The sequence below is a fragment of the Rana temporaria genome, chromosome 7, assembly GCF_905171775.1.
Source record: "Rana temporaria chromosome 7, aRanTem1.1, whole genome shotgun sequence".
NCBI classification, from domain to species: domain Eukaryota; kingdom Metazoa; phylum Chordata; class Amphibia; order Anura; family Ranidae; genus Rana; species Rana temporaria.
In genome coordinates this window covers 53,232,328-53,255,262 of record NC_053495.1, presented here as the reverse complement: position 1 = coordinate 53,255,262, position 22,935 = coordinate 53,232,328, and the positions used below count along the sequence as shown (strand labels likewise).

The window sequence follows — 22,935 nt, the reverse complement described above, 5'->3', positions numbered from 1 at the left end:
TCATTCAAACCCGAACCCCCTTCTTCACTACAAATCTACCCCCACTTCCACTCTCCTCAGTACAGAGCTCTTTGCTCCTCCCTCTCCCCCAGTGCACAAAGCCCCCTCTCCTTCCTCTGCCCCTTTGACACAGAGCACCCTCACCGCTCTCTCCACCCTGCACACAAAGCCCCATTTCCTCCCTCTGTCCCTGTACACTGAGCCCCCCTCCACACTCTCCCTGCAGTACACAGAGACCCCTTTCCTCTCCCTCAATACTCAGAGCCCCCTTCTCTCTTTCCCTCCAATACACTGAGCCCTCTTCTCTCTTTCCCTCCAATACACTGAGCCCACTTCCTCTCTCTCTCCAACAGTAGACACAGCCCCCCATCCTCACTCCCCCCCTAGTACACGGAGCTCGCCCTCTTCTCTCTGTGCACACAGCCCCCTCCTCCCTCACCCCCCAGTACACATAGCCCCCTCTTCCTTCTCCCCAGTACACAGAAGCCCCCTCTCCCCCAGTGCACAGAGCCCCCTCCTCCTTCTCTCCCCAGTACACATAGCCCCTCTCTTCCTTCTCTCCCAGTAAACAGAGGCCCCCAAATGCACAGGGCCACCTCTCCTTCATCTCCCCCAGTACACAGAGCCCCCCCCTCCCTCTCCCTCAGTACACATAGCCCCCCTCTTCTTTCTCCCCCAGTAAACAGAGACCCCCTCCTCCATCTCTCCCAGTACACAAAGCCCCCCTCTTCTCTCTCAATTCACAGAGCCCCTCTTTCTCCCTCTCCCCCAGTACACAGAGCCGCCATCCTCTCTGTTCCCCCAGTACAGTCCTCTCTCCTCCCTCTCCACCAGTACACACAACCCACTATCCCCCAGCGAGTTATGCAGTCCTGCAGAGTGCAGCTACTCCTCCTGCACAGAGCGGGCACTGTCACTTATAAACACAAAATGTGTCATACGAAGATTCTGTGTTTGACAACAGTCAATAAAAAACCTTGCTGACAGGAGTGACACTGCAGTCACTCCTGTCAGTGAAAGACAGGGAGCTGCTGGAGCTCACAAGGCCCCTCCCAGTCCTCTACATAAAGTTGGCGCCCTCTACAAATGACCCTTCTGCCGCCTTTTGTCCTGGCACTTCCTTTTGTCTGGATGAATGGGAACACCAATGACTGATGCAGGAAAGTTGGAATTATATGAATGAGATTATCCTTCCAGGGAGCATATATATGTCCTAAAACAGGGTTGCAGGTACATTTATTTTTGCTGGGTGGTAGCTAGCCTGGCTAATAAGTAGTCTTTAGTGGTCAAAAAGCTTTTCTACAAATCCTGTTTCAGTTGTGGTTTCTCCCTTTTGTCAATAGGTGGCGCTGTTGCCTTTGACATTAGTATGATTAGCTATAGTGAATTCAGGTTATGAATAAACATACCTTTCTAAACCAATCAGACTGGCTGATATGAATGCTGGGAGAAGGTATTTATTTGGAAACAGTCAGGTGCTCAAGGTCTTTCCTGCCCAGGCTGTGGTTCCTGCCCGAATGTGTGTGAAACAGCTCCTGCTGGGTAGGCCTAAAGCCTGAGGCCTAGCCAGGTGTTCAATATTCTGCAGAGGAGAGCCTGCTCAATACCTGGAAACAATTTTGAAAGGGATAGAGACCTGAGAAGAAGTACCAGACCGTGGACCCATGGAGAGCCTGGGAAAGCGTCGGAATCATCCATAAAGTTCTTGCACCTTTCCGTCAGTTAAGTTCAGTTACTATAGGAGACTGCCTATTCTACAAAGTACAGATGTGCTGGTTCATCTTAAAGGCTATTTTCATGTACTGCTGTCTGCCTTGTCTCACCTTTTTGTCTAAGGAGTCTGCCAATTTGCCTGTCTGCTGATCGCTACTATTTTTGACTAAGGGTTTCTTGTGCCCTATCTCTTCTCTCCCACATTGTCCTTTGTTCAAGCATAAAAGTGACTGCTGACTAATTTCCATCTTGTTGATCACCCACTATACCTAGTAACCCCCTGAGGATGTATGTCAGCCCTCCCCACCTCTGGGTGTCCCGGAAAGTTGGGGTAGGCGCTACATATAGTCCTCTGAAATAGGACAAAAAGCTAGGATGCATTAAGGTGAAAAAACACGAAGGTTTGTCTATATATAATATTTATAGCTGCAAAGGTTAAGTGTATCTACACAAATTTTTTAAGAGGGTTTTTTTTATTCAGTCTATAATTGTGGTTTAATGATACAATAGGGGGATTTATACAGTGAAGGCAAAGCATGTCACTATGTTTTAATAAGTATAGCACAATTATATGAGAGTATGCAGGGTGTGAGTAATTCACCTAATATATACAGTGGGTATACAGCTAACATTTTATTTATTTTTACATAAATACCATAGCTGCTCACAAGGACCCAACCCATGTCAGAAAGATCACTGCTATTTTTCAGTACAAATTTTAGGGTACTGAACAAAATTTAACGTATGGCAGATAAACAACACAATAGATGTGGGAGCTGCATTACTATGCCTTTTTTAGGATTGTTTCCTTTATTTTTTCCTGATTACCCTGCAGGTAACACACTGCTGCACTGTTTTTACCATCTATCACTGTACTGTATCCATCACCTTAGGCTGCTCTCCTGATTTGCGAACACCTTCCTACTGTAGCTCCCTATCTCTATTAAATGCTGGGAGATGTTCTGTAGCCCACATAGGACAGATGGGAATTCTGGCACAATGGATTTCTGACAGGATTCATTAAAAATCTACTTAGTCTTAAAAAAGAAAACTAATACAGCAATCACTAAGGTTTGGTAACAGTGGTGGCTGGTGAATTTTTTTGTGGGGGGGGGGGGGGGCGCAAATCCCTTTGTGTCCTTATGTCAGGGACAAGTATGGAGATCAAGATGCCAAGAGGGTTGCCCTTGTGGCTGAGTGCAATGCGATTCTGAAGTTGGGGACAGGGAGCGCAGTGCCCACAGAAGCACGGTTGGCCAGGTGCTTGCTTGTAGTCCGATGAGCTGGCCACTAAGGGATGGCTGCAGCAGACAGAACTGAGCTTTGTTGTGCTCAGATGAGCAGCGATACCAGAAGCCAGGCCGGGGGTCAAACACAGGTAGGTCAGTCCAGAGCGGTTACAGAGGCGAACCAAGGTCATACATGAGCAGGGTCCAGGTTCAAGTCGGGTGGTCAGGAAGCAGATGCAGAGTCCGGAAGCAGGCCAAGGGTCAAAACTAGGAGAACAAGAAGCGAGGTCAGGGCGAGCCGGGTCACAACAGATAAGCACGGATCAAGGAACAAAGTCAAGGAACACAGGAGACTGAAGAGATAATACAGCGCCATCCTGCAGTCACAGGGTGACTTAAATAGGGCCAATGGCGCCAGCGTCAGTCACGCCACTTGTGCACCATGCTGGGCGTGCGCTGATGCGCGCTCATGCACTGGTGCGCATTAATGCGGCGCTTGCTCGTGCACATCTCGAACCCCTCCGTGAGCATCCATGGAGGTTCTGGGCAACATTGCCAGTGCTGTGACGGCCATGTCCCTGACACCTTATCTGCAAATGCAGACTCCATCACTTTCGCGGCTCCCCTGATACCTGGCGGCTTCAGTGTTGCAAATCGTCAGCCTCTTGATTGGCCGGGAAACTGGATGTGTCATGTGACAAATTTTGATTTGCTAAAGTCAAAAGTGGGCGGGTTCGGGGCGCAGTGCTTTGCGCCCCGAGCACAATGTTAAACAAGCCAATTAGAGCCTCAGGTTACAATCAAGTGCTTGTTAAACATTGACGGACCTAATAGACTTCTATTAGTCTGGCGCTCCGAAGTGCACTGCACACACACAACGATCCATTTAAAAAAAAAAAACATAATATGACTAATATTTTTTAACTTATGGACCGGCCACCACTGTTTAGTAAACTTCTATATTATAAATTATTGTTCTTGAGGTAAGATCTACTTGAAGTACAATTAACATTTCTAGATGTTCTCTTTTAAAGTAACAAATCCTCACTTTTTATGTTCAGGTCCACTTTAAAGTGATTTTAAAGTCTAAGGGGCAGATCCACAAAGAGAGTATGCCGGCGTATCTACTGATACGCCGGCGTACTTTCAAATTTCCCGCGTCGTATCTTTGTTTTGAATCCTCTTAACAAGATACAACGGCATCTGGGTTAGATTCGACAGGCGTACGTCTTCGTACGCCTTCGGATCTAAGATGCAATTCTTCGGCGTCCGCTGGGTGGCGTTCCCATTGTTTTCCGCGTCAAGTATGCAAATTAGCTATTTCCGACGATCCACGAATGTACGAGCGGCCGTCGCATTTTTTTTACGTCGTCTCTAGTCGGCTTTTTTCGGCGTATAGTTAAAGCTGCTATTTGGTGGCGTACTCAATGTTAAGTATGGCCATCGTTCCCGCGTATAATTTTAAAAATGTAATTTCGTTTGCGTAAGTTGTCCGTGAATCGGGCTGGACGGAATTTACGTCCACGTCACAAAAAATGACGTCCTTGCGACGTCATTTAGCGCAATTCACGGCGGGAAATTTAGGAACGGAGCATGCGCAGTTCGTTCGGCGCAGGGACGCGCTTCATTTAAATGAAACACGTCGCCTACTCGCCGATTTGAATTACACATGGATTCTTTGTGGATTCAAAGCTTCAAAAAGTAAGTTACAGCGGCGTAGCGTATCTCACATACGCTGCGCCCATGCAATTGTATGTGAATCTGCCCCTAATTGTTTGTTTTTTATCGTGTTTACATTACATAATTTGGAATCACATACAGAATCAGCATGATTCTGCCCATGATTCCAAATCACAACCAAACTCAAGACAGCCATGCCACAATTGGTGCATGACAGAACTGCACAGCAATCACTGCAAAATGTGCATATAAAAATAGCGCTAAGCTTGTTGCCCCAAAGGAAGCAGGAGCTTCTTTTGGAAGACAAACGTGCATAGGGCAGCCCATTGAAATAAATGAGCGGCTCTATGTGCAACATGTGGAATCGCGTGAAAATTGTACAAAAAAAAAAAAAAACAGGAGCAGGAGTGCTTGTTCCCACTATGAGAAATGGGAATGGAGCCTTATGCATTCCTAGCAATAAGGTAAAAAACAGCTCACTAACTAATCCCCCCCAACCCCCCAAATGTTTTTTTTTTTTTTACCTGACATCTCCACAGATTGCTATCCCGTCTGCAGCAGCCCTGTTCCCTCTTCCTAGTCTCAGGCCCCGTACACACGACCAGTTTCCTCGGCAGAATTCAGCTTCCGACCGAGTTTCTGGCTGAATTCTGCCGAGAAACCCGGCCGTGTGTACAATTTCGCCGAGGAAGCCGACGAGGAGCTCGACGAGGAAATAGAGAACATGTTCTCTATTTCCTCGTTGTTCTATGGGAGCTCTCGGCCCGCCGAGCTCCTCGGCGGCTTCAGGGCTGAACTGGCCGAGGAACTCGATGTGTTTGGCACGTCGAGTTCCTCGGCCGTGTGTACGGGGCCTCACAGAAGAGTCATAGGCTCATGCTGTTGTCAGTCAGACTCCTGTGAAAAGGGATCAGTGGCATGGGCGACTTATGCTATGTGTGTCTATGGGAGCCCCTTTAGCACACGGGCACGGCTTGCTGAGATGGCACTTTTTTATTCTAATTAAAAACCAAACAAAAAAAACCTTTTACAATCACTTTAACTTTTCTGTCCTTTATTTCCTTTATTCCTTCTTTCCACGCTTCAGCTTAAACCATATGCTACTTTCCTCCAATGTGCTGAGACTTTTCTCTCCTGCAGTGACACTCTACATCACCCCTCTTTACTTGTGCACTGATCCCTTCTTCTTTTTATACCCCAGTGCTCCAATCATGGAGCCAGACATAGCTGATCTTAAAGCGGGGGTTCACCCTATTAAAAAAAAAAAAAAAAAAAAATGTATTATACCATTACATTCGGCATCGTAGCGCGAGCTACAGTATGCCGGTCTTACATTTTTTATCCCCGTACTCACCGTGCTATGGATCATTGAATATTCCGGGGAATGGGCGTTCCTATGGTGAGAGAAGGTGATTGACGGCCGGCCCTGGCACGTCACGCTCCTCCGGAAATAGCCGAAATAGGCTTGGCTATTCACGGCGCCTGCGCATAGCCTGTGCGCAGGCGCCGTGAAGAGCCGAGACCTACTCCGGCTGTCTTCGGGAGCGTGACGTGCCAGAGCCGGCCGTCAATCATCCTCCCTCTCCATAGGCACGCCCATTCCCCGCGGGCGTCGGAAACTTCAATGATCGATAGCACAGTGAGTACGGGGATTAAAAATTTAAGACCGGCATACCGTAGCTCGCGCTACGATGCCGAATGTAATGGTATAATGATGTCAAGGAGGGTGAACCACCGCTTTAAGGCCTGCTTTGGCCCTTGCTTAGGTCCACAGATACACACCAAATACTTTAAAAAGATTGGAGTACCCAAAGAGAGTGAGCATGAAATAAATAATGGCGCATCATGGTTTTATTCACAAGTCAGCACCTAACAAAAACATGTTGCAGGTAAGTAAATAGGCAACTGAATGGTACAATTTTTTAATGATTATTATTAATAATTATATTTTCCATTTAAAATTCTAATTACATTAAAGGTTTTGTAAACCCTCAAGGTTTTTCACCTTAATGCATTCTACGCATTAAGGTGAAAAACCTTCTGCTCTGCAGCTGCCCCCCAGAGCCCCCATTTTTCTTACCTGAACTTGATCGTCCCAGTGACGAGCACAAGCCTTGCAGCTCCAGCCGCTGTCTTGGGTCCTCATTGGATAGGATGCCATTGAATTGGATGCCATTGGCTCCCGCTGCGCTCAATCAAATCCAGTGACATGGGGGGCGGGGCAGAGTCCTGCTGTCTGTGTCAATGGACACAGCAACAGGACACAGGAGCGCACCCGCACGGGTGCCCCCAGGGAAAGCGGCTCACCATATGGGGACCCGATGGGGAGCCAGGAACGCTGCCGGGACACCCCAGAAAAGGAGGATCTGGGCTGCTTACCCTTGCACAGAGCAAAAAATAAATGAAAAAAAAACTTTACAATCACTTTAAGTGAAAACTGAGGGCCAGATCCACGTACATCGGCGAATATATAGACCGGCGTAGCGCATCTCATTTACGTTACGCCGGCTCAACTTAGAGACGCAAGTACCATATCCTCATATTATTTGCGCCCAAATTTGCGCCGGCACAACGTAAATTCCGAGGCGTAAGCCGGCGTAATTGAAAGTGGGAAGGACGTGGGCGTGTTCCATTTAAATGAGCCGTGACCCCATGCAAATGAAGGGCCAGCCGGACTGCGCATGCGCATGATGGCGACTAAGGTCAGAGCCTCTCTGCGCATGCTCAGAACTCGGCCCGGCGCAATCAGTGAGATAGGAACTAGGCCCGGCGTACTTAGTGAGATACGCCCAGTGCATAAATAGGCCCAGACATACGCCCTTCCATTGCAAAAGTACATCCATTTGTTTCCCTTCCTGAAGCAAGGTGCTTTTGTTCCATTGTCTGTGGCTGTTTGTTGGTTTGTGTCGTGTCGTGTCGTTGTGGTTTTTGGAGAGTGTTTTGGATCGTGTGTTTTATAAAGATGATGGAGAGGAAGAGGAAGCTAAACTACTCCTTGCGGGAGAAGGAGATCATTGTGAGGGCCATTACCCGCTTTGGTAGTTTGCTGCATGGCCCTGAGAGTGCCAACACCACCCCGGCCAGGAGGAGGCAGATACTGCAGGACATCACAGACGATGTCAATGCGTTGGGGGGTGAGACCCGGACCCGCAATGGGATCCAAAAAAAGATAAAATGATCTCAGGCGTGTGGTCCGTGGGAAGCTGGCAAAGATGGTCGCTCATGCCAGGGGCACTGGAGGGTGCTCTGTCTCACGGGGGGGCTGTAGTGCCACATGTGTGCAATCAATGGCCCCCACAGTGCGTGGGAATTCTGCAATTCTGTAGAAATCACGCATTGCCTTCACCCGCAGGTCCTCCTAGGTGGGTCTGATGATTTGGTTGGCCATGCGTCTGAGGATTGCAGGGATAACCTGGTGCACACATCTGCTAATGGAGGATTGTGCCATCCCAGCCACCACTCCACTTGTACGCTGAAAAGAGCCACTGGCAAGGAAATGGAGTGTTGCCAGTACCTTGACCAGTGGCTGCACTGCATGTGAGCGGTGTGTTGGGCTGGTGATGTTATTCTGCAGGGTTGTGGTTAATTCCATGATGGCAGTAGGGGTGAATCTGAAGATGCGATACACCTCAGAATCACACATACCAAAGACGTCTATGCGTGTGCGGTATATCCTCTCCCGTGCCCTCCTCCTCCGTTCCCTCCTCCTTCTGCGCGCATCTAAAGCCAGTAGTATAGCTATGACCATGGATGCCCCTGGCATGTTGGCATACAGATTGTTGTCCTGCAAGTGTGGCTGCCCAGCTCGTCCCTAACGGTGTTGCTTTAGCTAAGTTAAAGCTGCTTTTATGAGGGGTAACTTTAGACCGGACGTACAGCTGATGCGCACAGCGTGTAGCCTGCGCCGGTCAAACGTACTTTTGTGGATCGCCGTATCTCCCTCATTTGCATATTTGCATAGCAAAACAATGGTGCGTCTAGTGTATTTTTGCGCCCACGATGCGCCGGTGTAATCTTTTTACGTCGGTCGGAAAAATCTGGTTTTCAGGCGTATCTGGTTCTGGGGATACGGCGCATAGATACGCCGGCGCATATTTACACTTACGCCGCGCATCTCGAGATACGCCAGCGTAAGTGCTTTGTGGATCTGGCCCTGAGATTTCTGTTGTAGCATAGCTGCAATTTTTCCTGGATGATGAGATTTCTGTTGTAGCATAAATGCAATGTTTCCTGGATGGCATTTATACTTCACTCTGTGATTTTACTTGTCGCATAGAGTTGCTTTGTGAAAGCAATGTTGCATATGTACTTGTTAAAGCTGAACTACGGGCTAAGGAAATATTGTCTAAATACAAACATAGGGCCAAATCTTCAAAGGAGATACGCAGGCGGAACTGCTGTTCAGCCTGCGTATCCCTGTGGCTATCTTTGGAAACGATCCTCAGAAGGATTTTTCCAAAGATAGTCAGAAGATCCGACATCTGTAATAGACTTACACTGTCGGATCTTAGGATGCAGTACCGCATCCACCGCTGGGGGCATTTCGAGTCGAAATGCCGCTTTGCGTATGCAAATGATTACTTAAAGCGGTGGTTCACCCTCCTTAACAACAGTCTAGCATTACATTCGGCATAGTAGCGCAAGCTACAGTATGCCGGTCTGTATTTTTTTATCCCCGTACTCACAGTGCTATGGATCATTGAAGATTCCGACTCCTGCGGGGAATGGGCGTGCCTATGGAGAGGGAGGATGATTGACGGCCGGCTCTGGCACGTCACGCTCCCCGAAGACAGCCGGAGTAGGTCTCGGCTCTTCACGGCGCCTGCGCACAGGCTATGCGCAGGCGCCGTGAAGAGCCAAGCCTATTTCGGCTATTTCCGGAGAAGCGTGACGTGCCAGGGCCAGCCGTCAATCACCTTCTCTCTCCATAGGAACGCCCATTCCCCGGAATCTTCAATGTACAATAGCACAGTGAGTACGGGGATAAAACAATACAGACAGGCATACTGTAGCTCGCGCTACTATGCCGAATTTAATGCTAGAGGAAAAAAAAAAAAATTTTTTTTTATATAGGGTGAACCCCCGCTTTAAGCAGATCCACAAAGCTTTTTAAAACTGACATTTTTTAACTTTTGCAACTGCCAGTAAAAACTTGGCTCTGCCAGTAAATTATGGGTGTTGTGTCAGTAAATTTCAATCTAGTTGGTTAGCAACACTGGCAGTAATCCAGTGTAAAACTTTGCCTCTGTTCAGGAAATTTCTGTAATAAAGACTGGTCACTGCTGCTCTCTCACCTTGTGCAGGGTGACTGGTCTTGTCTCTGCCCTCTCCTGTAATTTTCTGTAGGCAGATTGTAGTGGGTCGGTGATGTCACTGCTACTTTTACAAAGTAATATTTAGGTTTGCAAATGCACACAAAGTTGGTTTATATCCTTTGCAGCTATTCAGGAATATATTTAAATGAAGGTTTTTGTGCCCAGAGCTTTAAAAATTGTTGCATTACATTATTGCAATGTTTTCTTCTATTCTAGCAACAAATATTAATGATGCCTTGATGCAAGCGGTTCAACTCTTGGATAGAGCACATCAGCTAAAACAGGTTCCAGAGAGGAGTGTGTCTTTAATAGTATTGCTGACGGACGGTCAAGCTAATGTTGGTAAGTTGATTCTGATTACGTTAGCTTCATTTTTATTTATTTTTTTGCTTCTATTGTTTTATGAATTTTTAGTTTGTTTCTGGGCAATAAAAAGATGGGTACATTCTCTCCAACCTGATTCAATACAGTAGATACAAAACACTCCACTCCAGTCAAGTCTTTGTCTTTCTGATTACACACACCCTAGTTTAGTAAATTATCTATTTTCAGTGATTGCTTAATGCAACCCTTTTGCTAAACTAAAAGCTTGCACTGCCCAAAACAGCCCCAGTCAAGCAAAGTCATCATTTAAAGTTTTTGCAGAAACCTACACTACTAGAAGTGGCTCCGCGCAATGATCTCCACGTCACCACTGGGGTAGATTCAGGTATCTCTGCCTAAAGTTACGGCGGCGCAGCGTAGTGTATTTACGCTACGCCTCCGCATTTACAGGAGCAAGTGCTGTATTCACAAAGCACTTGCTCCGTAATTCGCGGCGGCGTAGCGTAAATGGGGCCGGCGTAAGCACGCGTAATTCAAATGGGGAAGGGGGCGTGTTTTATGTTAATATGTGATGACCTGACGTGATTGACGTGATTTACGAACGGCGCATGCGCGTCCGTGTACATATCCCAGTGTGCATTGCTTCCAAGTACGGCGCAACAACGTATTGGTTTCGACGTGAATGTAATTTACGTCCAGCCCTATTCGCGAACGACTTACGCAAACGACGTAAACAATTCAAATTTCGAAGCGGGAACGACGTCCATACTTAACATTGGCTGCGCCTCCTAATAGCAGGAACAACTGTACGCCGGAAAAGCCTTAACGCAAACGATGTAAAAAAAGAAGGCCGGGCGCGCGTACGTTTGTGAATCGGCGTAAGTAGGCAATTTGCATACTCTACGCTGAAAAGTACGGGAGCGCCACCTAGTGGCCAGCGTCAGAATTCACCCTAAGATACGACGGCATAAGAGACTTATGCCAGTCGTATCTTAGGCTACAGTCGGTGTATCTAGCTTTCTAAATACAGAAAGTAGATACGCCGGCGCAACTTAGCAATTACGCGGCGTATCTATGGATACGCCGGCGTAATTGCTCTCTGAATCTACTCCACTGTGTTTTTCATGTGTGTTAACACAGCACCGAAAATATGTGAATGGGGTCTAAGAAGAGTGTGTTGTAATGCATGCACAGATGCTACTGAGCTGTCCTCTAATGTCTTGCAACTCAACTAGAAATATTTCCCTTTTAAGGCGAATCAGATCCAGCAAGAATTCAGGAAAATGCAAAAAGAGCAATCCAAGGAAGATACACCCTGTACTGTCTTGGCTTTGGCTATAGTGTTGATTATCCTTTTCTGGAAAAGATGGCACTGGAAAATTCTGGTGTTGCTGTTCGTATATACGAGGACTCTGATGCAACCTTGCAGATGCAGGTAAATGTTTGACATCCTAATTCCCGTGAAATAGTTGCTATTTAACCACTTGCCGCCCACCAATGACAAATTGACGTCGGCAAAGTGGTTGTAGAATCCTGACTGGACGTCATATGACGTCCTCAGGATTCTAAGCCGCTGCGCGCCCCCGGGGGCGCGCATCGCGGCGATCGTTGTTGCGGGGTGTCAGTCTGACACCCCGCAACACCGATCTCGGTAAAGAGTCTCTAACGGAGACTCTTTACCACGTGATCAGCCGTGTCCAACCACGGCTGATCACGATGTAAACAGGAAGAGCCGTCGACGGCTCTTCCTCACTCGCGTCTGACAGACGCGAGTAGAGGATCGCCGATCGGCGGCTCTCCTGGCAGGGGGGGTTCGCGCTGATTGTTTATCAGCGCAGCCCCCCCTCGGATCGCCACATGGACCACCAGGGAAGCCCACCCTGGACCACCAGGGAAGGGCAAAAAAAAAAAAAAAAGTCTCAAAAAAAATAAATAAAAAAGTCTCAAAAAAAAAAAAAGTCTAAAAAAAAAACCTATTAAAAATAAAAAAAAGATGCCAATCAGTGCCCACAAATGGGCACTGACTAGCAACATAGGAAAAATAAGTGCCGCCCCACAGTGTCCATCAGTGCCACCCCACAGTGTTCATCAGTGCCACCCAGAGTGTCCATCAGTGCCACCCCACAGTGCCCATCCATGCCCAGTGCCCACCTATCAGTGCCCATCTGTGCCAACCATAAGTATCCATCAGTGCCACCCATAAGTGCCACCCATGAGTGCCCATCTGTGCCGCCTATGTGTGCCCATCAGTGCCGCCCATGAGTGCCCATCAGTGCCGCCTATGTGCCCATCAGTGCCGCCTATGTGCCCATCAGTGCCGCCTATGTGCCCATCAGTGCCGCCTATGTGTGCCCATCAGTGCCGCCTATGTGTGCCCATCAGTGCCGCATACCAGCGCCGCCAATCAGTGCCACCTTATCTGTGCCCGTCAGTGCTACCTCATCGATGTCCATCAGTGCCATCTCATCAGTTCCGCCATATCAGTGCCCGTAATTGAAAGAGAAAACGTACTTATTTACAAAAAAATTAACAGAAAAAAGTAAAAACGTAATTTTTTTTCTAAATTTTCTGTCTTTTTTTAGTTGTTGCGCAAAAAAAAAAAATCGCAGAGGTGATCAAATACCACCAAAAGAAAGCTCTATTTGTGGGGAAAAAAGGACGCCAATTTTGTTTGGGTACAGTGTAGCATGACCGCGCAATTGCCATTCAAAGTGCGACAGTGCTGAAAGCTGAAAATTGGCTTGGGCGGGAAGGTGTATACGTGCCCTGTATGGAAGTGGTTAATTTTAGCAGGTCATTTAAAACAAGATTCATTATTATCCTCCATTATAGCTTAAAGAGAGAAGTATGATATTTCTCAGTCTGTGCATATGGAGGGTTCATGTATAACATTGAACTTTTAGGACATATGAGCCACCTTTATCTCACCTGCCCTTCACTAGATATGTGCATTCCCGTTCGTACGAATGTTATTTTCGTACAAAAATTTTCATTTTCGTACCCGCAGAATAATGTGTACATACGAAAAAATGAAAGCACCAAAATACGAAAACGACGGGATTACGAATGAGCCGCATAACGAATAACCGCAAATACGAACGAACGATCCGACAAAAATACGACAAAACGAAAGCGGCAAAGGAACGAAAATTACATCTATAACAAAAGATTTGCATTCTGTATCCTGTTTGAATCCCCTCTCTGCTCGTATGCTCAGCCGTATGTTCACACGACATCCACAACAAAAGATTTGCATTCTGTATCCTGTTTGAATCCCCTCTCTGTTCGTATCCTCAGCTGTATGTTCACACAACATCCACAACAAAAGATTTGCACTCTGTATCTTGTTTGAATCCCTTCTCTGTTCGCACCCTCAGTCGTATGCTAATATGACATCCACAACAAAAGACCCGAACTCTGTATTTTGTTTGAATCCTTTCCCTGTCCGCATCCCCAGTCGCATGCTCACACGACATCCACAACAAAAGACCTGCACCCTGTATTTTGAATTCCTTTTTTCTGTTCGTATTTTGGATTCAACAGAATGCAAATCTTTTGCCACAGATGTCACATGAACACACGACCGAAAACACCAAAAGAAAAAGGACCCAAAACACAGAATGCAAATCCCTTGCCACAGATTTTTCAGTCATTTTCGTTTTTTTGAATGGGCAGTGAGTGTAGTTAGCAGCTTCTCTTTTGTGCTGAGTAGTACAGTAAAGCCAAATAAACTTTTCTGTGGATTTTCATCTAAAGGGAGATCAGTTAGCCAGACTTTTGAAGCCAAAAAAGGTTTTCTGATGGAGTTTAAAAACGAACAAATTTTCTCAGAACGAACAGAAAACGATCGTTTTTATGTTTGTTGTTAAAAAAGTCTGACCAAGTGTATGGGGCTTAACAATAGTTAATATGGATGAGCCGCGTGTTAAAAGTGCCGCGAATCCCGCGATATATTTACGAAAGTACAAAATGACGAAAATCCTTTTTCTGTTCGTATCTTCAGTCGCATGCCCACATGACATCCACAACAAATTGTCATAGATGTCACACGAACACACGACTGAAAACACGAACAGAAAAAGGAATCCAAAATACAGAATGCAAATCATTGACGAAAATTCACGAAAATTATTGTCTAACAAGTAACGAACATGAATTAAACAGAATAACGAACCATCCCGCATGTACGAAAATAAAACGGTATCGAAAATACGAAACGATCGGAATACGAAAAAATCTCGTCGTACAAAAAATGAACGGGAACGAACAGGAAAACGGGCATCTTACAGAAAACGAACGGAAACGAACCTACGGAACGATACGAAACGAAACAAAAAGACGAATTTTTTTTCTGTGCACATGTCTACCTTTCACTACAGTATTCGCTTCCTACCACTTGCTTAACAACAGCAATCTTAGTAGTAGCATAGTTCTCCCACACCCTACTTTATCATGCTATTACTTTTTCCCCCATGGCTCTGCTCTGCCTCACCTTCTCCCACACTACTCTCCAAAACATGGCTGTAGTCAGCACCACTCAGGTAAACCTGGTCTTTATTACACATATTTTGCCTGCGCCATGGGTCATCCATGTATTGGAGGCGGTGTCAAACCCCAGCCACCTTTACCAACTTGTGACAAATGCCTGTTCAAACTTACACCACATTGTCACTGCTACATGACAATGAGACACTCTCACCCCCACCCTACGCTAAGATATTCAGGCTTGCGGGACCACAATCAAGTGCCAGTTGACTGAGAGTGATTGTTGCTGGGTTTGGTTAACTAAGAAATTAACGCTCTCATTCCCCAAGTCAACCATGCCACCAGATATTTTTAATCATAAAATATCAAATGTTCACAATGTTAGTGATAGCAATTGTGGCTTTACATAAATGTCTGTAATCCACACTGTGATCACAGATAAGTATATCCAGAGATTTACTATATAGTAGCAGTCTTCAAAGAGACAGGGATTCTTTAAGTTCCGCATTAGTGCATCAGAGATAATTTTACTTAAAAAAAATTGTTTAATAAGTAAGCAGGTAAAATGGTGCAAACAGAAACATGTTCAGGAAAAGGGTATTACAAATGAAAACGAGACAATAATGCAACAAAAAAAACAAAAAGGGTGTAAAAGTAAAAATATTTAACAAAGTATGTTTATACAGTTTGTCAAAGTCCAATTAATAAGCAAGATGGATCATTGGCGCTTATAGATCTTGGCTGATGTTCCTTGTTTTTTATGTTAAAAGAGAGCTTCAGACTGCTGATTAGAGATGGGCCGAACACCCCCTGGTTCAGTTCGTGCCAGAACTCTCGAACATTGTAAAAGTTAGGACCCGAACCTCATTGAAGTCTATGGGACCCAAACATGAAAAATCAAAAGTCTGCATTTTGAAGGCTTATATGCAAGTTATTAGCCATAACAAAAGGTATTGGGGCCTGGCTACAGCCCTGGGGGCCATGTACCAATGCAAAAAACTTTGGAATGGTAAAACGTAATGTTAAAACGTAATTTTAATTTCATAGGAAAAATAGCCAGTGAAAAAATGATATAGCTTATACAATTGCATGTAGCCATATTGAAATTGAATGTTAACAACATAAGTTACCTTTTCTTCAATCTGAAGTGCTGTCATTTTCTGTAAAATTCAATGCTATATGGCAACCTCGAGGCCTTCTTGCTTGTGTGATTGGCTCATTGATTTTCCCAGAAGTCTTCACTAAGTAAATAAGTAGGCATCCTCTGCAATTGAAATTATATTTTTGGTGACATACTTCCTGAGAGTTGATTACTTCTAAAGGGATGCAGACCCTGCATAGTCCCTCATTAGAACTCTGATTATTATTGAAAAAGTCACTCACATTAGGATTCATGTAATCATAAAAGGGCTTTTTCTTCAAAGCAGAAACAGGCAGTAATCTGCAACAAACTTTGTTAAAATCTTCATTGTTCACCCAGAGTGGTTTTTTTTCTCACAAAAAATGGAATTACTCTTTAAAGTTTGTGCAAATGACTTGTGTTTATATTTATTCCAGGGATTCTATAATGAAATAGCAAATCCAACATTGGTGGACATTAAAATGCAATATCCTGAGAATATCACATCGAACGTCACTCAGAACACCTTCAAACACTACTTTGATGGCAGTGAAATAGTTGTTGCTGGACATATAACTGATAACAACTTGGACTCATTTATTGCAAATGTGGAGGCAGAAGGAGTGAGTATTTCAGACCTAAAACAAATTAATTCAATATGAAATAAACAATTAATATGTATACTGTATACAGACTACATTTTAAACATTGTATGTTTTCAGGTCAAATATGTTCACTGTACATCTTTGGGTAGATTCACAGCTTTGACTTGTGTAGCACTTTAACAAAGTGTGTGAGTGTTTTTGTTTTTTTGTTTTATTATTGACTTGGAAAAAGATAAAATCTGTCAGTTTTTTCATTTTTAGTTTTTCTGTTAGGACTTCCCCTTACTTACTTCCCTGTAAAGCCCATATAAGACATTGGAAGTGCAGTTGTCATTGGAACTAGAAGGCACAGAAAGCAATAAAAACATTGTCAGAAAAGTCTACCCTTCCTTAACCACCTCATTGTCACATTGTAGCCAAAAGACAACTACCACGGCTCTCTAGTTTTGGGAGGGCATCCATGGACGTCCTCCCAGAATCATGCTACCCGTGTGCTTCATTGGACACAGCTAATCACAGATTGCGGTAAAGAGCCAAACACAGCAGCCCTCTACTTGCCGATTATCGGCAGTCCTTTCCTCACAAGCTGTGTGTCTGTGTGAGGAAAGGAGTACTGATAACCAGCTGTCAGCATGCTGATCATCAGTGTCCTGATTATAAGTGCAGCCCCAGCAGTGCCCATCAGTGCTGCCTATCAGTGCCCATCAGTGCTGCCTATCAGTGCCCATCAGTGCTGCCTCATCTGTGCCCATCAGTGCAGCCTTATCAGTACCCATCAGTGCAGCCTATCAGTGCAGCCTATCAGTGCGCATCTGTGAAGCCTAATAATCGCTCAACGGTTAAGAATAAAAATACTTATTTTCAAACTTTTATAACAGAAACTAAGAAAAACATTTCTTTCAAAAGTGTTGTTCTTTTTTCATTTGTTTAGCAAAAAAAACAAAACCCAGTGGTGATTAAATACCACCAAAAGAAAGCTCTATCTGTCTCAAAAAAATTATACAAATTTCATATGGGTACAGTGTTGTATGACCTCGCAATTGTCATTCAAAGTGCAATAGCACTGAAAATTGTCCTGGGCAGGAAGAGGGTGAAAGTGCCCATTATTGAAGTGGTTAAGCTGCTTAAAATATAAAATAGGGTAAATGTAAAATTAAAAACTTATTTTAGAAGGCAGCAAGCACTGTTATTTATGAACGAGAAGCAAGATTTAAAGGCATAGTTCTTCTTTACCAAAAAACTGCCTATGCAGGTACAGTATGTCTGTAGATAAAAACAAACTCTGCAGCGTTGACCAAAGTTAAATCATGCCCTTGCTATAGGTGAAGCCCATTTAGTACCTCCTGAAACAGGAGTGAACTCTCAAATGCTGAGCTCAGAGTTATAACAGGGGAAAGAAAGCACATGTATAGGAATTTGATTTAGAGCTTGCTCCTGTGGTGGTAGAGGTGAACAATAAGTTAGCAGCGTCCTAGCATCAAGGCAGGAGGGGATGATGCCATCACTGGGATTTTTTCAGTCAGGCTTTAGAAGATATTTACAGAATGGCCTACACCAGGGCTCAAGTCCTGCAGGAACGCGTGGGAACGAAGTCCCTGCACTTTTTTCACAGCAGGAACGCAATTCCCTTTGCAGGAATCGAGCAAAAGAGAGCAGCCGAGCCGCCCCAGCCAATCCTTCACTAAGCGGCGATGCCCAGCTCGAGTCACTGTCAGGGGCAGGCGAACCTTAGTAATCCTTTATGTTACTGGCTGCTTACTAAGTTCTTTCTAAATCCCGCGATATCTCAAAGCAGACCTCCGCAATGTCTCCTGGGAACAATGACAAAAGCTCCCAGGAGACATTGCGGCATCGAGGAAGTGACGGAATACCCACACACTACCCAATGAATCCATATACAGGAAGCGGCCAGTAACATAACGGATTACTAAGGTATAGTGGATTGAAAAAAAACAAAAAACATGCGGTTTAGTAATTATGCATATAAGCGTATCATTTTTTTATTTATTTTTTATGGGGGAGTGGATCTTGAGTGGGAGTTCCCACACTTTTTTCCCCAGGACTTGACCCCTGGCCTACACATATAGTACAAACATTATTGCTCAAAGCTGCAGTTTGTTTTTATCTACAGACACCCTTTAGAGCCGGTTCACACTGGGGCGACTTGCGATCCGACTTCATGTCGCCTCAAGTCGTCCCAAGTCGCGCTGTAGAGAAAAACAATGGAAGTGAATGGGAGCGGTGTTAATACACACGACTCAAGGCGATCCGACTTCAGAAAAGGTTCCTGTACTACTTCAATCCGACTTGTAGGCGATTTGTACCCATTGATTTCAATTGAAGTTGCCTCAGAAGTCGGATCACTGTCTTATCTGAAGCTACTTTCCAGGAAGATAACATACATTTCTCAGGGAAACATCTCCTGCACCCCTCCCTCCCCCTCCCTCTCCCAGAGCTGATTGTTGTTTTATTGGCCACTGGAAAGTCTCCTGTCCTGGAGACGACTTCAAGTTGTGTTGTAAATCGCCCCAGATAGCCCTGTGGTTCATGTTCAAGTCGTGTCGGAGTCGCCTCTGAAAGTCGCGCTGGAAGTCGTGTCGCCCTAGTGTGAACCGGCTCTTACTTGCACAGGCAACTTTTTACTAAAGGTGAACTATGCTTTTAGAGCCTAACATCAGACGGGATTACCTTCACAGGTTTCAAGCAAACAAAGCCTACATGCTCCAGGAAATCCAGCTCTCACTATGCTTTCTGGTCACTATGGGGTCAATTCACTAAGGTTTACCACATGCGATAATACGATCACATGACTCATTTGCATAAATTATTGGCTGAGAGCACTGATCGTGAGTCGGTCGGCTGCTGGTTTTCCAGCATGCACATCTGTCAGTTTTTTAACTGGCCGTTGTCTACTGACATTCGGGCCCGGTTTTAGCTCCTAAGGTCTGATTTGTATAGCTAATATCTTTTTTGCTTTATCAGACAAATGCAACAGTGAGCTACAGTCAAAATGTTCAACTCAAAGATAAGGATGCTGTGACAAAACAGCAGGAGTACATTTTTGGTGACTTCACTGAAAGGCTCTGGGCCTACCTCACCATACAGCAATTGCTGGAGAAACGGTATGTAATTCTGCAATCTTTCTCATTGTTAAATTGTTAAAATGCACTATAAGGCCAAAATTTGTGGACACTGGACTATCATACCTAAAGTTTATGAACTTGTTGGACATTCTATTTCCAAACCATAAGAAGTAGAGCCAACCCAATTTGCATCCTCTACTCTTGATTTGAAGTGGGTCTATGGAAAATTGTGCCCATTCAACCAAAAGAGCATTTGTAAGTTCAGGTGCTAATGTTTCATGAGAGGACCTGGCTCCCAATGCCCTCCAGCTCATCTCAAAGGTGTTCAGTAGGATTGAGGACAAGGCTCTGTGCAAGTAGCTTGAGTTCCTCTACATCAATTTCATCAAACTGTATCTTTATGTAATTGACTTTGTGCACGGGGCTCAGTTATACTAGAACAGAAAAGGGACTTCCCAAAAACTGTTGCTACTAGGTTGGGATCATATAATTGCCTAAAATGCATTTGCATGCTGAAGTATTAACAGTACTGTCTGCCTTCCCCTCACCTTACCTTGGCTTCAGGGCCCTGGAAGTCCTGCTTATTCAGACCACACAATGGATCATACAAAACAAATACTTGTTTATTGGGCACGGTTCATCATGTTAAAGCGGAGGTCCACCCGTTATTTTTTTTTAAAAGCCAGCAGCTACAAATACTGCAGCTGCTGACTTTAAAAAAATGGACAGTTACCTGTCCAGCACGCCCGGGATGTCAGCAGACGAGGCTGAGCAATCGCTCGGTCCTCGGCTGATTCCGCCGCCATCCTTGGTGAGGGAATAAGGAAGTGAAGACTTGCGGCTTCACTGCCCGATTTCCTACTCCGCATGTGCGAGGATCGCAGCGCGCCGTCACTGGTCCCCGCTCTCTCCTGGGAACAGTGTTTCCCAGAAGACAGCTTGGGTGACGTGACGAGACTGGACTCCCGCTGGACCACCCAGAAGTGGTGCAAATACTTGTCTCAGACAGGTATCTTCACCCCCCTCCCCCTGAAAGGTGCCAAATGTGACACGGGAGGGGGGGCGGGATCTAAAAAGCGGAGGTTCACTTTTTGTGTGAACCTCCGCTTTAAGTATTCAAAAGACATGTGGGAGGGGACATCTCTGCCCACCAATCAAATACAAATATAATACATATTATGATAAGTGCATTAGATGACATATTTCCTTTATTATAAGGAGAAAATCTCCTGTATTCATTTAACCAATCTTAGGCCTCGTACACACGACCGAGGAACTCGGCGAGCGAAACACATCGTTTTCCTCGTCGAGTTCTTGTTAGGCTTGTCGAGGAACTCGACGAACCAATTTTCTCCATTCCCGTCGAGGAAAAAGAGAACATGCTCTCTTTTTGGCTCGTTGAGTTCCTCGACAGTTTCCTCGCTGAAAAATGTACACACGACCGGTTTCCTCTGCAAAAAAAAATCTCCCACCAAGTTTCTTAATGGATTCTGCAGAGGAAACCGGTCGTGTATACAAGGCCTTGGAGATACACATATTAGAACATATTCATTATTCATGATTTATAGAATTTCCTTAACCTAAAATTTTCCATTAGACTTCCTCTGGTTGTCTTGCTGCTAGGCCATTCTTGAATTTATAAGTTCCACATTTAAGTTTCACTTTTACTAAACAAGCTTACTGCAAAATGTTCTATAACACTTTTTAAACTGAATTATTAAGGAAACACTCTACCTATAAGCATAAGATATTATCCATAATTATCTTAAACATATATTCTTCTAATTAACCCTTTAATTACCTTTTACTGGAAACACCTGGACTCTGTTTTGGAGGGGGTGCCCACAGGTAGGCCTGATGGTCAGATGCCCGCAAACATTTGGTCATTTGTGATCTGAAAGAGGTTTTTCTGAGCAGCTGCTTATCTGTTTTCTGTATGTCAGGGCCTGTGCACACCAGTTTATTGAGGTAACACATGCATGTTGAATTTGCTTCATTACATGTTTTACATGCGTGAAGCTCATCATTTTGGAACAGGCTGTGACGCACATTTGTGTGCAGTGGTGCACATGCACTGCTAATTTCACATCTTTCTGTCCAGATTATCTCTTATCTTTCTTTATGTTTTCTAATCACAGGGTATATGCTGATTCGTCAGAAAAAGAAAGACTGAAGGCTCAAGCTCTGGAGCTTTCTCTTAAGTTCAAGTTTGTGACTCCTCTGACATCGATGGTGGTAACCAAACCTGAACAGAAAGACGAAAAGGCGCAAACTTTCGTTGCTGATAAATTTGTGGAGGGTAAGATGCCCTTTTTTCAAACCTTAAGGAAGCAGTTACATTTCTTTAAGTAGAAAGAGTGCCCAAAATCATAGAATCCCTGGTGGTGACTACAGGGGCTGGTGGAAATATGTACCAATTGTCCCCATGAAGGGAGGGCCATTTGGCTTGAGCTTTACTTTACAAGAAAGTCAATGGGTCATAACTGTGCGCCCTTTTCACTGCTAAATAAATTTACAGTTTTCCAAACACAATAACACTTGTTCACACTGTTTGTGGTGACCTGCAATTTCCATAAAGGATAAATGCTGTTCTCCGCTATGTCACACGGAAAATAATTGATTTCTCTGTGCCCCATTTACACCACAATGCAGGTATGATGCTCAGTGCAGGGCAATGTGCATGTCAGCATTTGTCTGCAGCGTACTGGTTGGCACCGTATGTTCCTGTACTACAGCGCAACATGACTTGCTGCTGTGCAGAGACATAAATGAAGTGTGACACTTTCAAATAAAATAAAGAAAAATGTAAGCAGTACGATGTGAGGTACTGACAGAGTTCACACTAAAGAACTGCAATTTTACTGTGCAGGCTAATGTGAACCTAGAAGCTTATACAACCAACACCCAAATACAACCTGGCCTGGCATATGCATTGCAGTGTAGTTAGGAATGTAAGGACATGTACATTGGGAACACAAACCCGCTGCTCAGCAAATGTAAAGTTCAACATGGGAGGGCTAACTTTGTAGGTCAGATATAATGCTGTTTTTAGAATCTTTTCCTGGCGATTTGACCTTCCGCAGAACTAAACTGAGGAAACCACTCAGTAGTGAAATATCTTCAACTCTACTAAAGAAGTCCAGTTAAATTAGAACTAGCTATACTGAGGTCTAATTAAAAAAAAAATTTTTTTTTTTTAATTACAGGTACTTATATAGCGCCGTCAATTTACACAGCGCTTTACATATACATTGTACATTCACATCAGTCAATTAAATAAAAACTTTCACAGACATTCTTTAGGATATTTATGATTGATATCGTTTTCTTGTTGTTTTACTTGAAAATTTAATATACCGAATGCCAGGAATTTAAGCAGCA

At 44.6% G+C, this 22,935-nt stretch overlaps 1 protein-coding gene across 3 annotated transcripts in view; it reads left to right on the top strand.

The window, feature by feature from the left end:
- Window positions 1-22,935, top strand: part of LOC120945301 (inter-alpha-trypsin inhibitor heavy chain H3-like) — a 106,236-nt gene that overhangs the window by 53,842 nt on the left and 29,459 nt on the right. For all 3 annotated transcript variants that reach the window (XM_040359378.1, XM_040359377.1, XM_040359376.1), the window contains exons 11-15: window positions 10,154-10,279; window positions 11,515-11,696; window positions 16,304-16,489; window positions 19,454-19,593; window positions 21,693-21,853. In XM_040359378.1, coding sequence (XP_040215312.1) covers window positions 10,154-10,279; window positions 11,515-11,696; window positions 16,304-16,489; window positions 19,454-19,593; window positions 21,693-21,853 — 795 coding nt within the window. The remainder of the gene's footprint in view (window positions 1-10,153; window positions 10,280-11,514; window positions 11,697-16,303; window positions 16,490-19,453; window positions 19,594-21,692; window positions 21,854-22,935) is intronic.